The 25,213-nt window shown below is 43.1% G+C and overlaps 1 protein-coding gene across 1 annotated transcript in view; it reads right to left on the bottom strand.

Annotated features, from left to right (window-relative positions):
- Positions 1-22,535, bottom strand: part of LOC147086120 (toll-like receptor 13) — an 84,578-nt gene extending 62,043 nt beyond the window's left edge. Inside the window, 1 exon segment of the mRNA XM_085979178.1 lies at positions 22,405-22,535. Within this exon segment, the coding sequence (XP_085835304.1) occupies positions 22,405-22,535 (131 nt within the window).
- Between the last annotated feature and the right edge of the window lie 2,678 nt (positions 22,536-25,213).

Here is a 25,213-nt window from a genome sequence, read left to right as displayed (position 1 = left end):
GATCCTCGTCTTACTTTTGTTCTCAATTTTACTAGCTAATATGCTGCGTTCCTTACGTTTTTCTGCTTCCCTTTTCCAATCTGAGATGGCAGACCAATTTACTGACTTTGCACCCCTTCTCCTTGGGTCTCTGCCTGCTAGGCAGTTTTCTAGGCACGTGATTCTGTCTAGATTAAATGTACCATCCACGGGGAAAGGGTGTCTGTCTTTCTTGGTCCATCTAGCCCACTTAGGTAAATCATTTATGGATATCTGACCATAGTAGATAAAGAGATAAGAAGCGGGAGTTCCTTTTTTTTCTGGGATCTTGCTCTGTGCAGCTCCCATCTTAGTTTGTATGTTTTCTTTTCAACTAGGCTCTCTTCTTCTAGATCGCAAGTTTCACCCCTTACCCCCTTACGACTATTACTGACTGTCCAAAGGACCATAAGTGATGAAAAATAACAAGTAATAACAACAGTCAAAGAAATGATAAGCAATGCAGCTGGCCAAACAGGCAAACAGACCAAATATTCAGACATTTATCTTATACTTTAAACTAAACAAATAGTCAATTCTCAGTTTGCGTTGTACGCCACTACAAGCTGAGTCCTTAACGTTTAACTTATACTTTATGTGAGAGTTTTAAAACAATATAGAATCCTTATGCTTTAATGCGAGGGGCTTGAACCCTCGTAGAAGGTATCTCAACGGAGAATAATCCTGAGCCTGATAATACAGATCTTAAAAAATTACAGTGACAATTTTCAAACGATACCTTCTGCCGTGGGACTCAGCCCCGGCTCAAGGGACCCACCCTTGATCAAGGGACTCACCCTTGATACTGCAGTTTTAACTTTGTATCTTATCTGTCTGGGACTCAGCCCTGTCGACTTTCCTCTTGCCTTCTTTGCCCGATACTTTTTCTTTAAAGACTTGAGTTGCCAGTATTCTCCTCCTTTCAGTGGTCAACAATAAAAGAAGCAAAAGTTACAGGATTCAACACAAGTCTAAAACATGAGTCTTAACTAGATCGCAGTACTCCCGTCGGAAGAAACAGACCACACCAACTTAATATCTAATGAGAAATCCTTTTATGTGATAAAGCTTCACTGTGGCCATTCAGGATCTATCATTAGAGATTCACGATGTCCTTGTCCGTGACTTACCAAAAGGCAGCAAGCGATCTCGGTGGAACCTCCAAGTAATACTGTCAAAGTCTCGACTCCCGAGTAAGACTCTTAAACACAAAGTATCGTTAAAGACAGGCTTTATTTGCTTGCAAGGGAAGAGTTGTGTAGACAAGGGCTACATCAGACCTCTTCAAAGTAATACAGAAATTGTAACATATTTATACAGTAAAAAGCAAAACAGGCTTTCTATGCCACATGACATAGTATTGAATCATAACTGATTACAAAGGCACAGACCTTGCGAATTATTGAAACAACCTATTCCGGGCTGCGTTAGAATAACGAACAGAAATACCTTTGGGATAAGATTAATTAATCCTTTATTATGGGATCTCTCTGTTCCTTCTGTTCTCTCACTGTACCAACTGGGCCCGTGGGCTGATGTTTACCTTATCATGTCCTTGGCTGTTTGTTTGGTAACTGAGGCTCCTTGTTAAGCTTGTCACAGATAAGGAGTATGTATGTCTCATCCCCTTGCCTTTAGTGAATCATGCTGTCGGCCATTTGAGTTTTTATTCTATGCCTAGGAAGCCATTTTGTGTCTAATTGAGAAACTGTACTTCCACACCACCTGGGGCTCTCTTGCCATGTTGCAGCTCTTGAGTAGAGCACTTGTTGTCAGAGTCTCGTATTGGGCATGCGGACAATGTGACCCATCCATCGGAGCTGATCGAGCGTGGTCAAAGCTTTGATGCTTGGGATGTTGACCTGAGCGAGAACAATGACACTGTAAGCCCACTGCCTTCCACTGCCACCTTGAATTTACTTCCTCCCACCCCGCTTCCTATCAGGACTGTATTCCATTCTCCCACGTTTTCCATATCCGCCATTGGTGTGACGATACAACCTTCCATACTAGTGGAAGCTTCTGGTATGTCTACATTTTTTCTCAACTGAGGATTCCCCTCTACCATGGTTGACATGGCCCTCGACCATGTCCATTCCATTTCCCGCACTTCCGCTCTCACACCTTCCCCTCCCTCGCAGAACCATGATAGGGGTCACGTTGTCCTCACCTGTCACCACACCAGCAACCACATTCAATGGATCATCTGCCGCCCTTCTGCCACGTCCAGCATGATCCCACCAACAAACACATCTTCCCCATCCCAACACTTTCAGCATTCCGAAGGGACCACACCCTGCGCAACACCCTGGTCCACTCCTCTATCACCCCAACACCCCTTCCCCTTCGCCCGGTATCTTACCATGCAAGCGCAGGAGATGCAACACCTGCGCTTTTACCTCCTCACTTCCCACCGTCCATCGCCCAAAACACTCCTTCCAGGTGAATCAGCGATTTCCTTGTACTTCTTACAATTTAGTTAGTGTATTCACTGCTCATGATGTGGTCGCCTCTACATTTGTGACCAAAGCAGATTGGGTGACAGTTTTGCGGAATACCTAGAATCATAGATCATAGAATCATAGAAAGTTACAGCACGTAAGGAGATCATTTTGGCTCATCGGGTCCGCGCCGGCCAACAAGGAGCTACCCAACCCAATCCAACTTCCGAGCTCTTGGACCATTGCCCTGCAGGTCAGAGCATCCCAAATAAACATCCAGGTAGTTTTAAATATGGTGAGGGTTCCTGCATCAACCATCCTTTCATGCAGTGAGTTCCAGACACCCACAATCGTCTGGGTGAAGAAATTTCCCCTCAAATCCCCTCTAAACCTTCCACCAATTACTTTAAATCTGTGCCCCCTGGTTTTTGACCACCCTGCTAAGGGAAATAGGTCCTTTCTATCCACTTTATCTAGGCCCCTTATAATTTTATACACCTCAATAAGGTCTACCCTCAGCCTTCTCTGTTCCAAGGAAAACAGACGTAGCCTAATCAGTCTTTCATCATAACTAAGATTCTCTACTCCCGGCAACATCCTTATCAATCTCCTGTGTATCCTCTCTAGTGCAGTCTCGTCTTTCCTGTAATGTGGTGACCAGAACTGCACGCAGTACTCTAGCTGAAGCTTAACTAGTGTTTTTTTTAATTCGAAGCACAAACCCCCTGGTCTTATATTCTATGCCACGCACAATAAATTCAAGCATTCCGCATGTCTTCTTAACCACCTTCTCTACCTGGCCTGCTACCTTCAGGGATCAGATGACCTGCTCTCCAAGGTCACTTTGTTCTTCTACACAACTCAGTGTCCTACCATTTAATGGCCCAGTAATTCCGTTCCAAATGCGTGAGTACAGTCGGGGTACTCACGCGTCTGGCCGGAGGAAACGCCGTTTTTCAGCATGCACAGTGCATGCGGGGAAAACCGGCATTTCCTGTCCTCTGAACGAAGTGGTTCAGAGGCACAGCACGTGCGACTGCACAGGCAGCGCGTGCACAGTGAACTTCGTCGATTTCATTCATGGATTCAGTGAGGGTAAGTCCTGACAACTTGGAAATGAAAAAAGCAGGAGTAAAGCTGTCGAGAAGCTGCGGAGGAAGAAGTCTTTCATCGTGGAGCTTCTGAAAGTCATTCTATTCCTGTTTGGGAAAGGGAGGAAAGTTATTTTAAGAAAGGCTGAGGTAAGTTTAAAATTTTTTTTTGTTTAAAACGGTTTTTCAATAAGGTCGGTAGAAGGAGCAATTGTGGCTGTTGTGGACAAGGCCTCATTGAATTTATTTTTATAAAATGTGAAATTTACTGTTTTAAAAATAATAAAATGCTTAAAAAATGAAATTGTCATCAGTAATATTTATTAAGTATGTATGTATGATTGTATGTATGTCTGTATATATTCCATTAAGGATGTGCATTTATGTATGTATTCCTTTCAGTACGTGGATGAATGTATATATGTAGTGATGAATTTCTGCAAATGTAATTTATTAGAAAAGGATCTAGGCCTGTGATATTCATCAGGCGGGAAGGATGTGTTTGCAAGCCGTTAAAGCATGCAACCTGGCATAGGCCGAGTTGATGTTATAGGCACTCAGTTTATTAAAATAACTGTAACAACTATTTCCATTTACTCTGAACAGCTACATCTGTGTGAGGAGTAGTCCTGTGATACAACCATGCACATGCGTCTACACGTCAAGTGGTGGAGAGGACAATAGGAGTTCTGAAATAACGCTTTTGGTGTCTGGATAGGTCAGGGGGGACCTTGCAGTACTCTCATCAGAAAGTGGCAAGGATTGTGCTGGCCTGTTGTGCTTTGCACAACCTTGCCCTGCAGGAAGGACTGACCCTTAACAATGAGGAACAGCTGCCTGTTGAAATGGAGGAAGAAGGCGATGTCAATGTGTATGCTGCCAGGCCTCATGGTGAGGAGCGCAGTGCCGCCGAATCTAAGGCTGCTCGCGAACTGCTGGTAGCCAACACCTTCAGGCAGTAGTTACGCCCTGTAACTACCCCTCCCCCTGCAAGGCAAAGACAGAAGCAGACACATATTGAAGTGAAACTGTGACCTTTTATTGCATAATCAAAAACTTTTCAGATTCAGTTTCAATGTATAAAGTGAATAACTTGTAAATTTTAAGTAACAGTTATGAACTTTAAAAACATTTATGGACAGGAACTCTGAGGAAGTGTTATTGGAAAGAGTTCACTTTTACTTGTCTGTCTTTCTTTGTTCAACGATGTTAATGACCTATTTTATGCAATTTAAAAATGTTAACGTTTACAATTTTGAAATCACTTTGTAAACAGGTTTAACTCATTTGTGTTTGATTCTTAGTGAAATTACAAAAATTAAGATGCTAACTACCTCTTTTACCGTTTTCAAACATGTGCAAAATGGTGACTGTTAGAAAAGAAAGTGTAAACATTTTACAGTAACTTTTACTTTCTTACTGCAATACAGACAATCAAAGTGAAAACTAGCTATTTTATAATTTTGTAACATTTGTTGTAAAAGTTTTTGAAGTTAAATAAATGTTTAAATTCTTTCAGCATTGATAACTGGGTGTACTGCTGAAACGATATGTTTACCTATCCTGTCCTTCATAAATAAACACTTGAATTTAAATATGTAAGAAACATTTAACATTTAAATTAAGTGAAAAATGTAACTATTTAACGATTTGCCAACTGGCCTGTGCGACTGAGGGTTGAAGGTGGCGGAGTGAGCTGAAGTTGACACTCTAACGTTTCCTGCGCCTTTTCACTACCCGTGACTGGAGCCCTCCAGATCTATTTGCAAGGGCCCTGTCAGATTGTTCCTGCTCTTCAGCAGCGGCTTGAGGAAAGGGTTGTTGCTGAGGCAATTCTACGCTGCTCTGCATCATGACTGGCGCAGCTGCTGGCTCCTGGGACCAAAGTGGCTCTGCACTGTGACGTTGAGGAGATTGCTGAGGTCATCATCAGTGAAGTTCTGAGTTCTTTTAATCACGAGAAATGTGCTCATTCCAGCCATTTCACTTTGCTAATTAACTGAAAAGAATTAATAGAATGTTTTCAAGGCTTTAAAAAAGGCTTAAATAGCTTCAATTCTCTTTAAAACTATCTAAGAGTCATCAAAATCATTTAAACGTTTTTAAAATTTTATAAAAGTTCTCAAAACATTCATAAAATAGCAGATAACCTACTTTCCCTGCAGCTGAGTAACTACAAAGTCCTCTGCAGCTGCTTGGAAAGATTGGGGGCGTGTCCTATTACAATGAGACCTTAAGGGGCGTGTCTCAGTTGCACAGCGCGCTACAGGCTTCACGCTGGCTGCACTCCTGGGCGGCGTGACGACATACGATGCCCGGGATTCTTCTCTTTCAAAAAGGAATTCCAGGCGTCCCTGGAGGTGAACGGCAGGCGCGTCGGGTAAGTGCAGATCGGGGGCTTGCACGCGCGGCAAGCCCCCGATCCGAATTTCTGCCCCAATGTGTATTCCCTTTCTGAACCTCCGTTCAGTGCGCAAGCATGACCACGAGCTTCGGATCGCCTGTCACTATAATCTCTGCTCCCCTCCCACTCTGACCTCGCCTGTTACACTGTTCCAAGGAAGCTCAAAATAATTTCGAAGAACAGCACCACATCTTTCTTTTAGGCACTTTACAGCCTTCTGGATTAACATCCAGTTGAACAATTTCAGGCTGTAAATTGGCCCCTGTATTTCTTTATATTTTTTAATTTGTTCTCATGTTTCCTCACATGGTAACTGTTCCTACTGCTGCCATCATCATTCACACCTCATCTGGAGCCATCTCTTATTTGTTAACTTGTCCCATTAACTCTCCTTTTGACTTTCACCATCATCCTTGTGTCAGTCAATCTCTTCTGCCTTCCATCCTATCATAGACCTTCCCTTTCTTCTTTCCTCCCCTCCTTCCACCCCTGCTTAAAAATAACTCTTTCCCTAATTGGTTCCATTTCTGACGAAGGGTTCGACCCGAAATGTTGAATCTGCTTCACTCTGCTCGATGCTGCCTGCCCTGCAGAGCATGTCCAGTATTTTCTGTTGTTACTGAAATGAACACAGTCACGGTGTTTAATCACTCATTATTACGATTAGCTTGTCTTGCATCCGCGTGGCCTAATCGACAAGGAGTTCAAATCCTGATGTTATCAGAAGATTGCAGGAAGGAGTCCTGCTGCGGTCGTTTTACACACTTTTTAATTCTTGTTCAGCATATAAAACCAAACCGTGTTTCCAATCATTTCCTTCCAAACATTGCAGGGCTCTTCATTAAATGTATTATTTTTCGTGCTGTTCTGTGTGTATATTCCTCACTGGGCTTTGCAAATGTTTTCCAACAAATCCACAATATCTAATTAATGCCGATAAATTATGAGTGCTTCCCATTGGAACAACAGCTTTGCATTAATCAGTGTAATAAAGTGCAGTGGGGGGAATTCTGATCAGTTTCGGGGCCAATGATCTTTACAGGGAGCCGATGAAAGAAAATAAAGAAATTGAAGCAGAATCGCTGGGAGCATGGTTCCAATCTTCGCAGGGTTTGTAAGTCCACTGCCTTAAGCACTCGGCCGTCGCAGCGGCGCAATAGCAATGCTTCAATAGTGGAATGGCCGGTGCAAAATATCAGACAATTGCTTGCACAATATATTTGGGAGGAAGTTTTGTGACAGCAAAACAGAGGCCTGGTTAGGCCACTGTGTACAGTTCTGCGCACTGCTCCCTAGAAAGGATATTTTGAACGTGGATTGCAGTGCAGATTCATCAGTGTGTTACGAGGGCTCCAAGGGTTAGAATATGAGGAGAGTTAACATAAACTAGGCTTGTATTCCCTGGGTTATTGAAGGGTAAGAGGTGAGTTCAGAGAATAATAGAATTACGGAAATTTATGGCACAGATGGAGGCCAATCGACCCATCGTATCTTTGCCGGACGAAAAAGAGCTATTTCGCCTTATCCCACTTGCCAGCTCTGGGTCCGTAACCCTATAGGTTACAGCACTTGAAAACATAACCAAGTACTTTCTTCAATTGTGTTTGGTCGTGAGTTCTAAACCTCCTGCATTCTTTTTGTAAATAAGATTCTCCTCAACACATCTCTAATCCTTCGGACAGTTACTTTAAATCTAATCCCACTGATCATTGACATTTCTGCGAAGGAAAATAGATCCTTTCTATCCACTCCAGATTGGCCCCTCATAAATTTATACGCCTCAATTATGTCTCCCCTCAGCCTCCTCTGTTCCATAGATAACAACCCCACCCTATCCAATCTTTCCTCATACCTAAAATTCTCCTGTCCTGGCAACATCCTCATAACCCTCCACTGTACCCTCTTGTGTAATCACATCTTTCCTGTAATGTGGCGACCAAAACTGCCCGCAGTACTCTCGCAGTAGCCTAACTCGTGTTTTGTACAGTTCAAGCATTACCTCCCTGTTCGTGTATTCTATGCCTCGCTAATAAAGTAATGTATCCCCTTGGACTTCTTAACCCAAAATAAAAATATAAATTCTGGTAATATTTATCAGACAATCTGAAATAATGACCTGCTGAATATTATCAGCATCTTCCGTTTTTATTTCAGATTCCAGCATCCGCAGTCCTTTGCTATTGCCATCTTAACCACCTTATCCACCTGTTCTGCTACCTTCATGGATCAGTGGCCATGCACTCCAATGTCCCTCTGTTCTTCTTCACTTCTCAATATCTTACCATTTATTGTGTATTCCTTTGCCTGTTCCCCCTCTCCAAATGCATTACCACACACTTCTACAGATTGAATTCCATTTGCCACTTTTCTGCCCATGTGACCAGTTCATTGATACCATGCTGCAGTCTACAAATTTGTTCCTCACTGTCAACCAGAAGGCCATTTTTCATAACATCTGCAAATGTCTTAATCATGCCACCTACACTGAAATCTAAATCACCGATGTATACCACAAAAAGCAAAGGGGCGAGTAGTGATCCCTTAGAACCCCACAGGAACAGCCTTCCATTCACAAAACACCCACCGACCATTACCCTTTGCTTCGTGCCAATGAACCAATTTTGGATCCTACTTGGCACTTTATGTTGGATCCCATGGACCTGTCTTACCAGTCTACCGTGTGGGCAGATTCTGATTTTTAGGAGTTGGAAATGAATTACTATAGTAGATAGAGATAAACATTTTCCACTGGTAGTGGTGTTTCGCAGTCATACAGTCACAGAGCTATACAGCACAGAAAGATTCCCTTCAGCAGATCGTGTCTGCGCCGTCCATCAAGCCCTATCTACTCTAATCCCATTTTCCAAATCTTGGTCCGTAGCCTTGTATGCTATGGCGTTTCAAGTGCACATCTAAATGTTTCTTGAATGTTCTGAGGGATCCTGCCAGATTCCACCAGCCTGTGGGTGAAAAAGTCTTTCCACAAATCCCCTCTCAACCTCCTGCCCCTTACCTTGAAGTTATGCCCCTTGGTTATTGACCCCGCTACTAAGGGGAAAAGTTCCTTTCTATCTACACATCTATGCCTCTCATAATTTTGTACACCTCAATCAGGTCCCCCCTCAGACGTCTCTGCTCTAAGGAAAACAGCCTCGGCCTATCCAGTCTCCATTCATATCTGAAACGATCCAGCCACTTAAGATCCTGGTGAATCTCCTCTGCACTCTCTGTAATACAATCACATCCTTCCTATAATATGGCGACCAGAAGTGCACACAGGACAAGGGGACAAAACCTTAAAATCGGAACCAGGCCGTTCAAGAGAGAAATTAGGAAAGATTTCTTAAGACAAAGGGAGGTCGAAGTGTGAAACTCACTCGCAGAAAAGGCAGCAGACGTTAGAACAATTAATAATTGTTTTTCTGAGATCGATAGACTTTTGATAGACAAGGGTCTTAGGTGAATATAATAACATTGTTTAAAAAAATCGCCAAAAATATAATTATACTTTAAAAGTGAATGTGAATGTGCCCCACCTGGAGCTTGAATGTGCACGCTGCATGGTAGCAGGTGTGCAGTGTTAGTGATGGGGAGTGTGCGCCCTGGTGGGTTAATGTGCACAGTGCATGTTAGCAGGTCTGTCTCTTGATTGACAACTGACGGCTGTTTGTGATTCATCAAATGCAGGAAGATCCCAGCTAAATGTTTTTTTGGATTGAAAAATGCAAAGGACTTGCTAGCCACAGTGATAAAGTGAATCATCCTTTGTCTGTTTAAAAGCAGTGTGCTGTCAGTCCCGGAACATTCAATGTCTGTTTAAAAGGGATGTGCTGTCAGTCCCGGATAATTCTGTGTCTGTTGAAAAGGGGTGTGCTGTCAGCCCCGGATAATTCTGTGTCTGTTTAAAAGGGGTGTGCTGTCAGTCCCGGATCATTCTGTGTCTGTTTAAAAGGGGTGTGCTGTCAGTCCCGGGTAATTCTGTGTCTGTTTAAAAGGGGTGTGCTATCAGTCCCGGATCATTCTGTGTCTGTTTAAAAGTGGTGTGCTGTTCATACGGATCATGTCAGTCCTGGGCCATTTCAAAATCGACAGTGGTCTGCACAGAGTACATCGAGAGAAACTGTTCACATTGGCGGAATTTCAAATTCCAGAGGACAGAGATTTAAGGTTACTTAAGGCAGATGAAACAAAGGCGACATGAGGAAAAACTTTATTATGCAGCGTGTATTTAGGATCTGGAAAGCACTGCCTGAAAGGTGGTGGAGGCAGATTCAATCGTGACATTCAAAATGGATTTGGATAAGTTACTGAAGGAACAGAAATTGCCAGGCTACGGGGAAAGGACAGGAGAGTGGGACTAGCTGAAGTGCTCTTGCAGAGAGCCAGCATGGGCTCGATGGGCAGAATGGCCTCCTTCTGTGCTCTAACCAGTCAATGCTTTTATGATTTGATGGTCATTCTGTATCTATGTCTGTTGTAAAAGAGATATATTTTCAGCTGCGATATCTGATTGGCTGCGGCATTGGTCTCGAAGTTTAATGGGATTTCGGTGCGATGGTTTGAACCGTGCTCGACGTGGATCAACTAATTATTATGAAATATCAAACCCCTTCATAATTTGAAGATCTCTATCCGGTTATCCCTCAGCCTCCAGTTTTACATAGAAAAGAAAGCCAGCCTGTTCTTTCTTTCCTGAAATGTATACCCCTTCAGTGCTGGTTTCATCCATCTTAATTTTCATTATTTTATTTCGTTTCTATGAGGTGGGTGTCCCTGGCAAGCCCAGCATTTATTGCCCATCACTCAATGCCCTTGAGACGGTGGTGGCGAGTGCCTTCTTGAACCGTTGCAGTCCGTGTGGTGAAGGTAGTCTCACAGTGTTGTTAGGTAGGGAGTTCCAGGATTTTGAACCAGCAATGATGAAGGATCAGCGAAATATTTCTAAGTCAGGATGGTGTGTGACATGGAGGTGGTCGTGTTCCCATATGCCTGCTGCCCTTGTCCTTCTAGGTGGAAGAGGTCGCATGTTTGGGAGGTGCTGCGGAACAAGCCTTGGTGAGTTGCTGCAGTGCATCATGTGGATGGTAAACACTGCATCCGCTGTATGCCGATGGTGGAGGGAGTGAATGTTTAAGGTGGTTGATGGGGTGCCAATCAAGCGGGCTGATTTGTCCTGGATGGTGTAAAGCTTCTTGAGTGTTGTTGGAGATGCAGTCATCCAGGCAAGTGGAGAGTATTCCATCACACTCCTTACTTGTAGATGGTAGAAAGATTTTGTGCTGTCCGGAGGTGAGACACTCGCCACAGAATACCTAGCCTGTGATCTGTCCTTTTTGACACAATATTTATGTGGCTGGTACAGTTAATTTTCTCGTCAATTGCGCCCCCCAGGATCTTGATGGTAGTTGTTTCAGCGATGGTAATACCATTGAATGTCAAGGGGAGGTGGTTTGACTCCCGCTTGTTGGAGATAGTCCTTGCCGGGCACTTCTGTGGCACGAATGTTACCTGCCATATATCAGCCCAAGCCTGAACGTCATCCAGGTCTTGTTGCCTGCGGGCATGGACTACTTCATTATCTGATGAGTTGTGAATGGTGCCGGATAGATGCCACTCTTGTAGCTCTACTGCAGCACTTGGCTACGGGCGCTGACAGTTCTGGAGCACAAGTCTTCAGCACGACAGCCGGGATGTTGTCAGGATTCATAGCCTTTGCTGTATCCAGTGCATGCAGCCGTTTCTTGATATCACGTGAAGTGAATCGAATTGGCTGAAGACAGGCTTCTTTGATGGCGGGTACCTCAGGTGTAGACCGATATGAACCATCCACACGGCACTTCTGGCTGAATATTGTAACAAACGCTTCAGTCTTGTCTTTTGCACTCACGTGCTGGGCTCCATCATCATTGAGGATGGTGATATCCATGGAGCCTCCTCCTCCCGTTAGTTGTTTAATGGTCCACCAGCATTCTTTGCTCCTTCCCCAGTTCTTCTCTCTATATTTTTTGTAATGTAGAGACCAGAACTTTGCGCAGTCTTCTAAGTGGTTCTATATAAATTTAACATAACTTCTATGCTTTTGAATTCCATTCCTTGAGAGAGATGAACCCCAGTGCTTGGTTTGCAGCTTTTATGGTCTTGTTAACCTGCGCTGCTACTTTCAATGATTTGTGAGTCTGTGGCCCTCGATACCTTTCCGCCTCTACCCTATTAGATTCTGATTTTCCAGGGAGGTATATCTCAGTGACCGGAGATACAGCTGCCAGCTGTTTCCCACCGCTCTCCCAGTAACCTTGCAAGTTTAGTCCCGAATGGTCAGGAATGAGATGTCCTGACCAGGAATGGGCAGTTTTCCCTGTGCGGTGCACTGGTTTCTGCAGGACCTTACTTGATTAAACTTCAGTTCATTCGCTGCAGACATTCGGGGTCCCCAAGCATTGTTTGATTCAGAGAGAGAGAGAGAAAGAGAGAGATGGAGAGAGAGAGAGAAAGAGAGTGAGAAAAAGACAGAGATAGTGAGAGAAAGAGAGAGAGAGCGAAAGAGAGAGAAAGTGAGAACGAGAGAGACAGAGACACAGAAAGAGCACGAAAGAGACAGAGAAAGAGAGAGAAAGATAGAACGAGGGAGAGAGAGAAAGAGAACGAGAGAGAGCGAGAGATAAAGAGAGAACCAGAGAGAGAGAGAAAGTGCCTGTGACGGATATTTGGTGGAGCTATCCAGTTAGCACTGACCCCCTGCTCTTTCCCCATAGCCATCTACATTTTCCTTTCAAGTCTTTGTCCAATTCTGTTATGAAAGTTACAATTGAATCTGCTTCTCTGCAAATTCCATATCATAACAACTCGCTGCTTAAAAACATATTTCTACATGTCGCCTCAGGTTCTTTTACCAATCATTTTAAATCTGTGTCCTATGTTTCCCAAACCTTCTGTCACTGGAAACAATTTCTCCTCCTTTATTCTATCAAAATATTCATGCTTTTGAACACGTCTTAACATGCGCTGCTCTAAGGTGAACAATCCCTAATACTGGGGAGGGTGGGTTCAGGTAAGAAAAAAATTATAATCCAAAGAGAAAAGTCAATGTTGTGGAGCAGTTAATATTAAAGGCGTTATATCTGAATGCACCAAACTTTCATAATAAGAGTGATACATTAATGGCACAAATAGAGGTAAATACGTTTAATCCAGTAGACATTACTGAGGCTTGGTTTCAGGGTGACCAAAGTTGGGAACAAAATATTCCCGAGTGCTTGACGTTTAGAAACGATCGGCATAATGGAAAAGGAGGTGGGTAGCCCTAATTAAAATGGATGAGATAAAGGCAGTTCTGAATTAAGATCTTAGACCAGAAAATCAGAATGTAGAACCAGTATGGGTAGAGCTAAGACATAACAAAGGGCAGATAACACTAGTTTATATGTACGCTAAATGTAATCATTGTTTTGTACAGTGTATACATCAGGAAATTAGTGTAGCATATATCTAGGATAATGCAATAAACATGGGGACTTTAATCTTCATACAGACTGCCAACAAAGTTGGCAGAAGCTTTTGGAGGACGAGTTCCTGGAATGCTTCGAGACAGTTGTCTCGAACAATATTTCGAGCCAACTGGGGAAGAAGCTATTTTTGATTCAGTATTGTGTAATGAAACAGAGTTAATTAGTAATATTATCGTAAAGGGTCATCTTGGGAAGAGAGATCATAATATGAAAACAATTCATATTATGTTTGAGAATGATTCGGTTAAGTCAGAAACTAGGACATAAATTTAAACAAATTCAATTGGAGTGATATGAGGTGTTACTTGCCTAAGGTAGATTGAGAAATAGAATAAAAAGATATGATGGTAAAATCAATGGCAAACATTCAAATGAAGAATTCATAATACTCAAGGAATGTAAAATCCCTAGAGGAATAAAAACACGCCACTGGAAAAGTTGTCCAACCATGCCCAACTAGAGAAGTTAACGTTAGTATTAGATTAAGAGAAAAGTCTTACAATGTTACCAAAAAGATTACTAATCCTATGGATTAGGAGGTTTTTCAAATTCAACAAAGAATGATCAAGAGAGTGATAAAGAGGGAGAAAGTAGAATATGATATTCAACTAGAAAGAAATATAAAAACAAATTGCAAGCTTTTAAAGTATGTAAAAATTAAACGATTAGCACAAGTAAACGTGGGTCCCGCAGAGGCAGAGAGAGCAGAAGTTATAATGGGGGACAAGGAGATTGCACAGACGTTAAACAAATATTTTGCATCTGTCTTCACAGTAGAAGGCTCAAATAACACACCAGAAACTGTGGGGAACCAAAGGTCTAATGAGCATGAGGAACTTAAAGGAAATAATATTATTAAAGAAAAAGTAATGGAGAAATTAATGGGACCAGAAGCAGACAAATTCCCATGACGTGATGTCCTGCATCCTTTGGTTTTCAAGCGAGTGGCTGCAGATATAGTGCAGTAGCACTTTACAGCCTATGAAGTATTTTTTGATGTGTAATCACTTGTAGTGTAGGAAATGCAACAGCCAAGTTGCGCACAGCAAGCTTCCAGAAACTGCCATGTGATAATGACTAGATCATCTGTTGTAGTGATGATGGGTGAGGACACTGTGGATAGATCCCCTTCTTCGAAAAAGTGGGATGTGATTTTACATCCAACTGAGAGAAAGAGACGGGGCCAAAAGTTTAACATCTCATTTGAAAGACCATACTTCCGAGATGCAGCACTCCCACAGTATTGCACTGGAGGGTCAGCCTAGATTTTTGTCCTCAAGTCGCTGGACTATGATCTGACAACTTTCTGACTCAGATGCGAGGGTGATACCAAAGGAGTCATAGCTGACTGACGAAGCAACTGTCAGCAGAGAATGGTTTGCATCTTTCAGAATTCCCCAGATTCTCGAAAGGTGCCCCTGCATTAGAAGGCAGTAAATGTAACTCCGCTGTTCAAGAAAGGATTGACAGAGAAAACAGGGAACGAGAGGCCAGCTATGATGACTGGAGGCATCGGGAAAATGCTAGAAATTGTTACTAAGGGCGTGGTTGCAAGGCAGTTGGAAAATCAGAATATCATGAGGCAGAGTCAACACGGTATTATGAAATGGGACGTCGTGCTTGACAAATCTGTTAGAGTGTTCTCAGCGTTCAGCTAGCAGGGTAGATAAGGGGGAACCAGTGGATGTAGTATATATTGATTTTCATACAGCATTCGATAAGGTGCCATACAAGAGGTTGTTATATAAGATTAGAGCGCATGTCCTTGTGTGCAATATATCTGTATGTATTGAGGATAGGCTAAAGGACAGAAAGCAGCGGGCAGGAATAAACAGGTCAGTTTTGAAATGGCAGGTTGTAACGAGTGGTGTGCTGAAAGATCAGTGCTTGCCCCGTCTGAAGACCACGACCTCAAACCCAGCACTAAGCTCATGGTCTACAGAGCAGCAGTGATACCGGCCCTGCTGTATGCCTCAAAGACAAGGACCATGTAGAACAGGCACCCCACATCACTGGAGAGGTACCACAAACGCTGCCTCCGCAAGATCCTGCCAATCCATTGGCAGGATAGTTGCACCAACGACAGTGTTCTTAGAAACATAGACACATAGAAGATAGGAGCAGGGGTAGGCCATTCGGCCCCTTGAGCCTGCACCATCATTCAATGTGTTCATGGCTGATCATCCAAATTCACTACCCTGCCCCTGCTTTCTCCCCATATCCCTTGATCCCCTTAGCATTAATAAATATATCCAACAACTTCGTGAATATATTTAATGAATTGGCCTCTGCTGCCTTCTGTGGTAGAGAATTCCACAGGTTCACGACTCTCTGGTTGAAGAAATTCCTCCCCATTTCTGTCCGAAATGGCTTACCCCTTATCCATAGACTATGACCCCTGTTTCTGGACTCCCCGACCATCAGGAACATCCTTGCTGCATCTAGTCTGTCCAGTCCTGTCAGAATGTTATAAGTTTCAATGAGAACCCCTCTCATTCTTCTAAACTCTAGCGAGTATAAGCCCAATCGACCCAATCTCTCCTCATACGTCATTCCTGCCATCCCAGGTATCAGCTTGGTGAATCTTCGCTGAACTCCCTCCATGGCAAGAATATCCTTCCTCGGACAAGTTGGACAAAACTGCACACAAAACTCCAGATGTTGTCTCACCAAGTGTAGTGATTAATAACATGTCATTCTATAGTGGACACTAGGTGGAGCAGTAGAGCTGTATATAGCTATATGTATAAGACTACACTACCCAGCTATATATTATATTAAGACTACATTATCCAGGAGTCGAGGCTTCCCACAAGGCAGCAGTCAAGATGGATGCCTCTACAAGATGCTGTTCAAGTCCACATGTGCTCAATAAAAGTAACTAGCAAAAGCTAGCTGTGTTCATAATAAGAATGTCTAGTTATTAATGAACATAACATGGTACCAGGGTGGTGAAGATCTGCTGAAAATTGTGAAAAGCGACTTGGAGAATTTGAAGCCACCAGAGCGTTTGAATCTCACAGAAAAAATCGACTACAATTGGCAGACATTTAAACAGCAATTCGAACTCTACATTGCAGCCATCGGATTCGGTACGAAGCCAGATGCAAGAAGATAGCGTTGCTGCTTACGGTTGCTGGCCCACAGGCGATAGAGGTATTTAATACATTTGTATTTAATCCAGTGGAGAACAGAGAAAAATTAGAAGATGTGCTAAAAAATTATGATGCACATTGCTCTCCCAAAAAGAATGAGACCTATGAAAGATACATGTTCTGTTCTCGGACACAGCAGCAAAATGAGACATTTGATAGCTTTATAACTGATCTGAAACTGAAAGCACAGAAATGTAATTTCTCTGAGCTCAAAGCATCCATGATTCGTGACCAGATTGTGTCTGATATTCATGATAAAAAAGTCAGGGAACGTCTGTTGAGAGAAACCGAACTAAATTTGGAAAATGCGGTGAAAATATGCCAAGCCAGCGAGCTGGCTCAAAATCACGAGAAGACTTTCAGTGAAATCAATAATGATGCGAATGTAATGAGTGATAATGCTGCTGTCGGTGCTGTGTCCTACAAGGGGAAGAAACGTGGGCAGAACAGAAATGAAAAGCAATCGGAGGATGAAATTTTTAATTGTAAACGCTGTGGTTACAAACACCAGTTAAGACAATGCCCAGCGTTTGGAAAAATGTGCACAAAGTGTAATGGAAAGTGTCACTTTGCCAAACAATGCTTTTCAAAAGTAAAAACGACGAAAGGGCAATGAGCTAATGTGATTGAGGACACTGATTTAAGTGAGACATTTTTTGTAGGAATGGTGCCATGTGACGATATCAAAAAAGATACAGAAAATGTGCAGCACTCAGAAATAGACAATGCTGAACATAAAGTTAATGCAGTAAAAGAGGACAAATGGATGATCCCACTGCAGATAAATGGAGCATTAGTTACATTGAAACTGGACACTGGGGCAAAAGGAAACTTAATCAGTATGAGTGACATTAACAATATGAAAGAAAAGCCCAAAATACAGAAAAAGTCAGCACTACTGAAGGACTATAATGGACAGAAAATAGATAGCTTAGGTGTATGCAGATTTAAAGTGACAGTCAAAGACAAAGTGCATCATCTCATGTTTTCTGTTGTGGCTGAAAAACTTGATTCGATACAAGGTGACAAAGCTTGTGAAGACTTAGAACTGGTCAAGAGAGTCTACCGTATAAACTGTGCCATAAGCAGACCAGATGACTCAGGTGATGAAGCAGAGAGCCCATCAAGGATGAAAAGGCAAAGGGTATCCATGTCTTCAAAAAGCCTAGTTTCTCCAAGAAGAAAGAAAAAGACTTCAAGGTCAAAGAGAAGCCAAAGGAAGAAAAGCACAAAGAGGAAAAACACAAGGAGAAAAATTCCAAAGATATAACCGCAGCAGATGTTGTTAAGCAGTGGAAAGAGAAAAAGAAAAAGAAGAAGCCTGCACCAGAGCAGGAAGCAGTTCCGGTGGATACTCCTTCTTCCCTCAGGCCAATCTTTGGTGTTCCATTAGCCGAGGCTGCTGAGAGGACTATGCTGTATGATGGGATCCAGCTGCCAGCAGTTTTTCGAGAGTGCATTGATTACATTGAGAGTTATGGCATGAAGAGTGAAGGAAACACTGAAACCCTCTCCAAGCAAAGATCGCAAGGAGACCTCGATCTATACAAGAGCAGATTGATGACAATGCCGCAACTGCATCTTGTCATTCAGCACCAGAACAATCTCATGAAGACACATCAGACTTACCCGTGTTGAGCAGATCCACACGTGAAGTAGAAAAGCCTGATAGACTTAATCTTTGAGTACAATGTAAAGCTTTGAAAATGTGTTGACTGTTTTGAAAATGTTTATGTTTATAGAGCACTAACAAAAGTGTTACTAATATTATCTTTATTGTTTTCTTGAAAGTTGATTGATATTTTTTTGTTCAACATCAAAGAAAGGAGGATGTAGTGATCAATAACATGTCATTCTGTGGTGGTCACTAGGTTGAGCAGTAGAGCTGTATATAGCTGTACGTTTAAGACTACATTACCCAGGAGGCTAGGCTACCCACAAGGCAGCAGTCAAGATGGAAGCCTCTACAAGATGCTGTACAAGTCCACATGTGCTCAATAAAAGTAACTAGCAAAAGCTAGCTGTGTTCATAATAAGAATGTCTAGTTATTAATGAACATATCACCAAGGACCTGTACAACTGCAGCAAGACATCCTTGTTCCTGTGCTCAAACCCTCTCGCCACGAAGGCCAACATACCATTTGCCTTCTTAACCTGCTTAACCGCCTGCTGCACCTGCATGCTTACGTTCAGCGACTGGTGCACAATGACACCCATGTCTCGTTGCACTTCCCCTTCTCCTAATCTATTGCCATTCAGATAATAATCTACCTTCCTGTTTTTGACACGACAGTAGTAACCTCGCATTTATCCACGTTATATTGCATCTGCCATGCTTCTGCCAAATCACCCAAACTGTCCAAATCAACCTGGAGTTTCTCGGCATCCTCCTCACAGCACACACACCCACCCAGCTTTATGTCGTCTGCAAACTTGAGATATTACATCAAGTTCCCTTATCTAGATCATTAATATATATTGCGAACAGCTGAGGTCCAAGGACCGATCCCTGCGGTACCCCACTCGTCACTGCCTGCCACTCGGAAAAAGACCTGTTTATTTCAATGCTTTGCTTTCTGTCTGCCAACCAGTTTTCTATCCAAGTCAATACCTTGCCCCAATCCCATATGCCTTAAACTTTACACGCTAATCTCTTATGCGGGACCTTATCGAAACCCTTTTGAAAGTCCAAATACACTTCATCCACTCGTTCTCCCTTATCTATTTTACCAGTTACATTCTCACAATTGCTCAGGCCAACATCCCCAGCATCGAAGCTTTGACCACATTCGATCAGCTTCGATATACAGGTCACATTGTTCGCACGCCCGATACGAGACTCCCAAAACAAACGCTCTACTCGGTGCTCCGTTATGGCAAGAGAGCCCCAGGTGGGCAGAGGAAACACTTCACGGACACCCCGAAAGCCTCCTTGAAAATATTTAACATCCCCACCGTCATCTGGGAATCTCTGGCCCAAGACCGCACAAATTGGAGGAGAAGCACCCGGGAAGTCGCCGAACACCTCGAGTCTCTTCAGTGGGAGCAAGCAGAAGCCTAGCACAGGCAGCACAAGGAGCGCCCATCAACCCAAGCACCCCACCCGCGCCTTTACCCTCCGTCTGCCCCACCTGTGACAGAGAATGTAGTTCCCGCATTGGACTCATCAGTCACCTGAGAACTCATTTTTAATGTGGAGGCAAGTCATCCTCGGTTCCGAGGGGCTGCCTAAGAAGAAGAAGAAGAATCTTGACCCTCAGCTATTTACAATCTATATGAATTACTTAGATGAGGGGCCGAGTGTAATATATCCAAGTTTGCTGATGATACAAAGATCGGTGGGAAAATAAAGTTTAAGGCGAACGTAAAGAAGCTACAGAAAGATATGGACGAATTAAGTGATTGGGAAAGAAGTTGACAGATGGAGTATAATGAGGGAAGTGTGAAATTATCCACTTTGGTAGGATGAATGGAAAAGATGATTTTTTTAAAAGATGAGAGATAGTGAGTGTTGCTATTCAGACGGATTTGCGTGTCATTGTACACAAATCACAGAAAGTTAACATGCTGGATCAGCAAGCAATTAGGAACAGAAATTGTATTTTATTCTTTATTGCATGGGGTTTGGAGTATAAGAGTAAGGAAGTATTGCTGCAAATATATTAGGTCTTTGGTGAGGCCACACATGGAGTGCTGTGTACAATGTTAGTTTGCTTACCAAGAAACGACATAATTGCCTTGGAGGGGGAGCAAAGAAGCTTCGTTAGATTGATTCCAGAGTTGAAAAGGCTGTCCTATGAGGATAGATTGTGTAGAATGGACCGATACACTCTGTAGTTCAGAACGTTTAGAAGTGATCTCTTGGAAAGGTATAACATTTATCAAGAGCGTGACTGGGTAGATGGTGAGTGGCTGCATCCCCTGGCTGCAGAGTGTAGAACTACGAGTCTCTAGTCCCAGGTGAATGGCCATTAAGGACTGAGATCAGGAGATATTTCGTCACTCAGAGGGTTGTATATCATTTGAATTCACTACCCCAGAGAACTGTGGATGCTCAGTCGATAGATTTTTGGGCAATAAGAGAATCAAGGGCTATGGGGATGGGCGTGGGGAATGAATTTGATGTCGCAGTTCAGCCATGATCTCATTGAATGGTGGAACAGTTTCGATGGGCCGCATTACCTACTCATAATTCTTCTGAACTTATGTTCCGGGACTGAATGATCGGGGACTGAGAGCAAATGCATTGTAAGCTAACATACACCAGCAGGGTGCGCAAACTCGTATTACTTATACTGCAGACCTGCTAACATGCATCGTGTTCATTAAATCAGCAGGGGGCGCACCATGACATACACTGCAGACCTGTTCATTGCACCACGCACATTAAACCAGAAGATGGTACAAACTTGCGGAAATAAAACTGCAGACCCGCTAAGGTGCACCAGGCACATTAGACCAGTAGGGGTCGCACACTCATCATTACATACACTACAGAACTGTTAAATGCACCATGATCATGCAAACTCCAGGGTTGCACACTTGCCATTTCTGATACTTCTGCAAATAAGAATGCAACATTTTTCGGATGTTGGAAATCTGAAATAAATCTGAACATGCTGGAATGTCGCGAGATAAACAAATTTAACTTTTCAGTTAGATGGCCTTTCATCAAAATGGGAAAAAGTGAGAGATGTATCATGCTTTAAGCAAGTACAGAGCCAGGGAAATGGGAGGATACAACGAAAGGGTCTAGAGGATGTGTAAATGGCAATAGTAGAATAATTAACAGCAGCTGCAGTCTAATAAATTGGAGCAGTGTTCATTATCAGTAATTGTTGAACTCAACGTTGAACCTCGAAGGCTGGATTGTGCCTAATCGAAAGATGAAGTGCTGTTCCTCGAGCTTCCGCTGAGCTTCATTAGAACAGTGTAGCTGGCCAAGGACAGAGAGGTCAGTGTGGGAGTGGCTGAGTGAAATAAAATGACAGGCGACTGAAATCTGAGGATCACGCTTGAGAATGGAACAGAGGTGCTCGGCAAAGCGATTACCCAATCAGCGTTTGGTCCCCCAATGTTGAGGAGACCACATCCTGAGCAGCGAATACTGGATACTAGATTGAAAGAAGTACAAGTTAATCATTAAAATACTGCTGACATGCACCGTACACATTATAGCACCAGGGAGTGCATACTTACCATCACTTATACTGCAGAACCGGTAACAAGCACCGTGTAGTGTAAACCACCAGGCGGAGCTCATGCACAATTACATATATTGCAGACCTGCTAAAATGTTTCATCGGCAACCCATCTACCACATTACTCTTTCACTCCCCCCACACCCGGCGTGGTGTGCCTGCAGTGTCTACCATCTATAAGATGAACAAAGGTAAGGAAGAATTGGCAACAAATGCTGGCCTTGCCAGCAACGCCCAAATTCCGGGAAGGAATAAATAAAAATAAGAGCGGTTGACATGCACCATGCACGTTTACCACCTGGCGGCGCTTATTGGCCATTACTGATAAATCAGAAGTGCTAACATGCCCCGTGCAATTGCTGTATCCCCTCCCATTCAGCCCGGCGCTGATTCCACAGCTGTCATTTCTGCCCAATTTCCAGCCCTTGAATGGGATATTTCATTGCTCTCTACGCCGCTCTCGCTGTTTTCCTCAAATATTCTCAGTGTGGGAGATACTCAGGCCTTTGCAGACTTTGCTTTTCGGAGTGGAATACCGTGTTTGCCCGATGTCACTCCACCAGCTGTGCTCCCTGATCCCATGGGTACCTCTCAGACATTCCCGCTATAATCCACGTCTCGAGCGTCGGTGATTCCATCAGCTTCTCTTCGTACTCATTAACCTGGACTTTCGATTCCTGTCTGGATCGACACATTATGCAAAGGTACGTGTTGTTCATTGTACAAAACAGCAAACTGACTCCCTGAGGTGAGATTTAAGTCGGGTACTTTACTGTCCTAATTACAAAAGACACAAGTCAAATGTTGTAAATCTGAAAAGGAAAGAGAAAGAAGCAGGAAACCCCGAGCATGTCACTGATTATTCGGGGAGAGTGATCCTGAAAAGTGGATTCAAGTGGATTCAAAACAGACGAATTGAATGTGCAGGAAAATGGAATATAATGTGGAGAAATGTGATGTTATCCACTTTGGTAGGAAAATAGGAAAGCAGAATATTTTATAAACGGTGAGAGATTGCGAAATGTTGTTGTACAGTGGGACCTGGTTGTCCTTGAACACGAATCACTGAAAGTTAACATGCAGGCACAGCAATCAATTAGGAAAACAAATGGTATGCTGGCCTTTATTACAAGAGGATTTGAGTATAAGAGTAAAGCCGTCTTTTAGCAAATATATAGGGCCCTGTTGAGATCACACCTGGAGTATTGTGTAAAATGGTGATCTCCTTACCTAAGGAAGGATATACTTGCCATAGAGGGAGTGCAACGAATGTTCACCAGACTGATTCCTGGGATGAGGGGATTGTCCTATGAGGAGAGATTGAGTTGATTCGGTCTATATTTCGTACTGTTTAGAAGAATGAGAGGTGATCTAATAGAAATGTACAAATTTCATACAGGGCTTTAAAGCGTAGATACAGTTAGGATGTTTCCCTGGGCTGGCGAGTCTAGAATCAGGTGTCACAGTATCAGAATAAGGTGTGTGCCAAATAGGGCTCAGATGAGGAGACATTTCTTCACCCAGAGGGTGACGAATCTTTTGAATTCACTCCCCAGAGGTCTGTGGATGCTCGGTCGTTGAGTATATTCAAGACCTATATCGATAGTTTTGTGGAAATTAAGCGAAGCAATGGATATGGGGATAGTGCAGGAAAGTGGAATTGAGGTACAATGTTAGCCACGATCTTATTGAATGGTGGAGCAGTCTCGAGTGGGTAAATGGCCCACTACTACACTTATTATGTTCTTATGTTCATCCATCATCCCCTGTGCTCACTGGCCTACACTGGTTCACGGTCCGTAACCCCTGTTGTTTAATATTATCATCCACATATTCAAAGTCCGCCATGGCCTTGCCCCTCCCTATCGCTATAACCTTCTCTAGCTCTTCTACTTTCCGTGATCTCTGCACTACTTTGATACTGACGTTTCGCACATTCCTGATTTCCATCACCCCTCCATTGGCCGCTGTGCCTTCAGCTGCCTACAACCTAAGCTCTGTAATTCCCCGCCTACAAGTTAACGTAATGGTGCAACTTACGAGGGCTTGAAGGAGCAGAGAGACCTGGTGTTCCCCAATACATGTCTTTGAAGCTGACAGGACGAGTTGATAAAACCATGCGGTATCCTCGGCGTTATCAACAGAGGCATAGAGTACAAAATTGAGGAAGTTATGCCTTACCTTTAAAAACCACTGGTTAGGCACCAGCAGGCGTATTGTGTCCAATTCTGGGCATCACACTTATGGAAGGAGGCCAAGACCTTGGAGACGGTGCAGAGGAGATGTACTAGAATGGTACCAGGTTTTGGGGACTTCAGTTATGTGGAGAGACTGGAGAAGCTGGAGTTGTTCTCCTTAAAGCAGAGAGGGTTAAGGAAAGATTGATTAGAGGTGCTCAAGTTCATGAAGGAAAGATGGAGAAACTCTTTCAAGAATTGTCAGTAACCAAAGGACAGAGATGTAAGATAATTCACAAAAGAACCAGAACGGGAGATAAGGAAACTTGTTTTTTAAACAGCGAGTTGTTGAGATCTGGAATGCATTGACTGAAAGGGCGGTGGAAGCAGATTCAATAGCAAATTTCGAAAGGGAATTCGATAAATAATATAAGGGGAAAATTACATTGCTATGAGATTTACGATTTGTTGGCAGGTCTGGAGAAGTTTAGCTATGAGGAAAAATTGGATAGGCTGGGCTGCGTATAAAGACCGATCCGATACTGCCCGTTTACTTCCAGCGTCCGAGACAAAATTCTAGGCCTAAAAATGAACCGATGACCATTTAATCAGGTGGTTTGATGTACAGTGCAATACTTTTCTACCCAACTTCCACATTGGTTTGTCTGATGGAAAGGCGCATGTCACAGTGAGGAGTAAATTTTTCACTAACTGTTCTATAACTGGCTCCTGGGGAGAAGCAAGTTCAAGTTCTAAAGATTAGTTTGTCTGCCCTCGGCCCTTTAAGATGGATGTGGATCACCGGCACTGCTTCTTTCTCTTGAACACCAGAAGGCGCGGATAACATTGTTCTCTTTCCAATAAAACACCATATTAAGGGCCGATCTGATCTGAAGATTTTAAAGTATTAAATGAAGGGACGGATAGATAGAAGCAGACTGGTTTAGTAGTTGAGGGGACAGGAGCGGGAAGTTAGGGATGCAATAATATAATTCCAGGGAATCTGAACAGAGAGCTGCAGAAACTTCATTACACAGATAGTTCTGGGGCTGTGAAATTCACCTCCTGGTTAGTGCTTGAGGCCGAAACCATGTCAACGATCAAGAGTAAACTGACAGGTGGATGATGGACAGGTGGTTGACGGGATAGCGAAACAGTGTGAGTAAATGTGATCAGAACCATTTGCTCCTGTGGTCATGAACGACAGCATCGATTGATTG

This window comes from Somniosus microcephalus, unplaced genomic scaffold (genome assembly GCF_052327205.1).
Source record: "Somniosus microcephalus isolate GS21.2 unplaced genomic scaffold, FLI_Smic_1.0 unresolved_chr8, whole genome shotgun sequence".
Lineage (NCBI taxonomy): Eukaryota > Metazoa > Chordata > Chondrichthyes > Squaliformes > Somniosidae > Somniosus > Somniosus microcephalus.
Note: the sequence above shows the minus strand (reverse complement) of the source record. Positions and strands in the feature narration are given on the sequence as shown.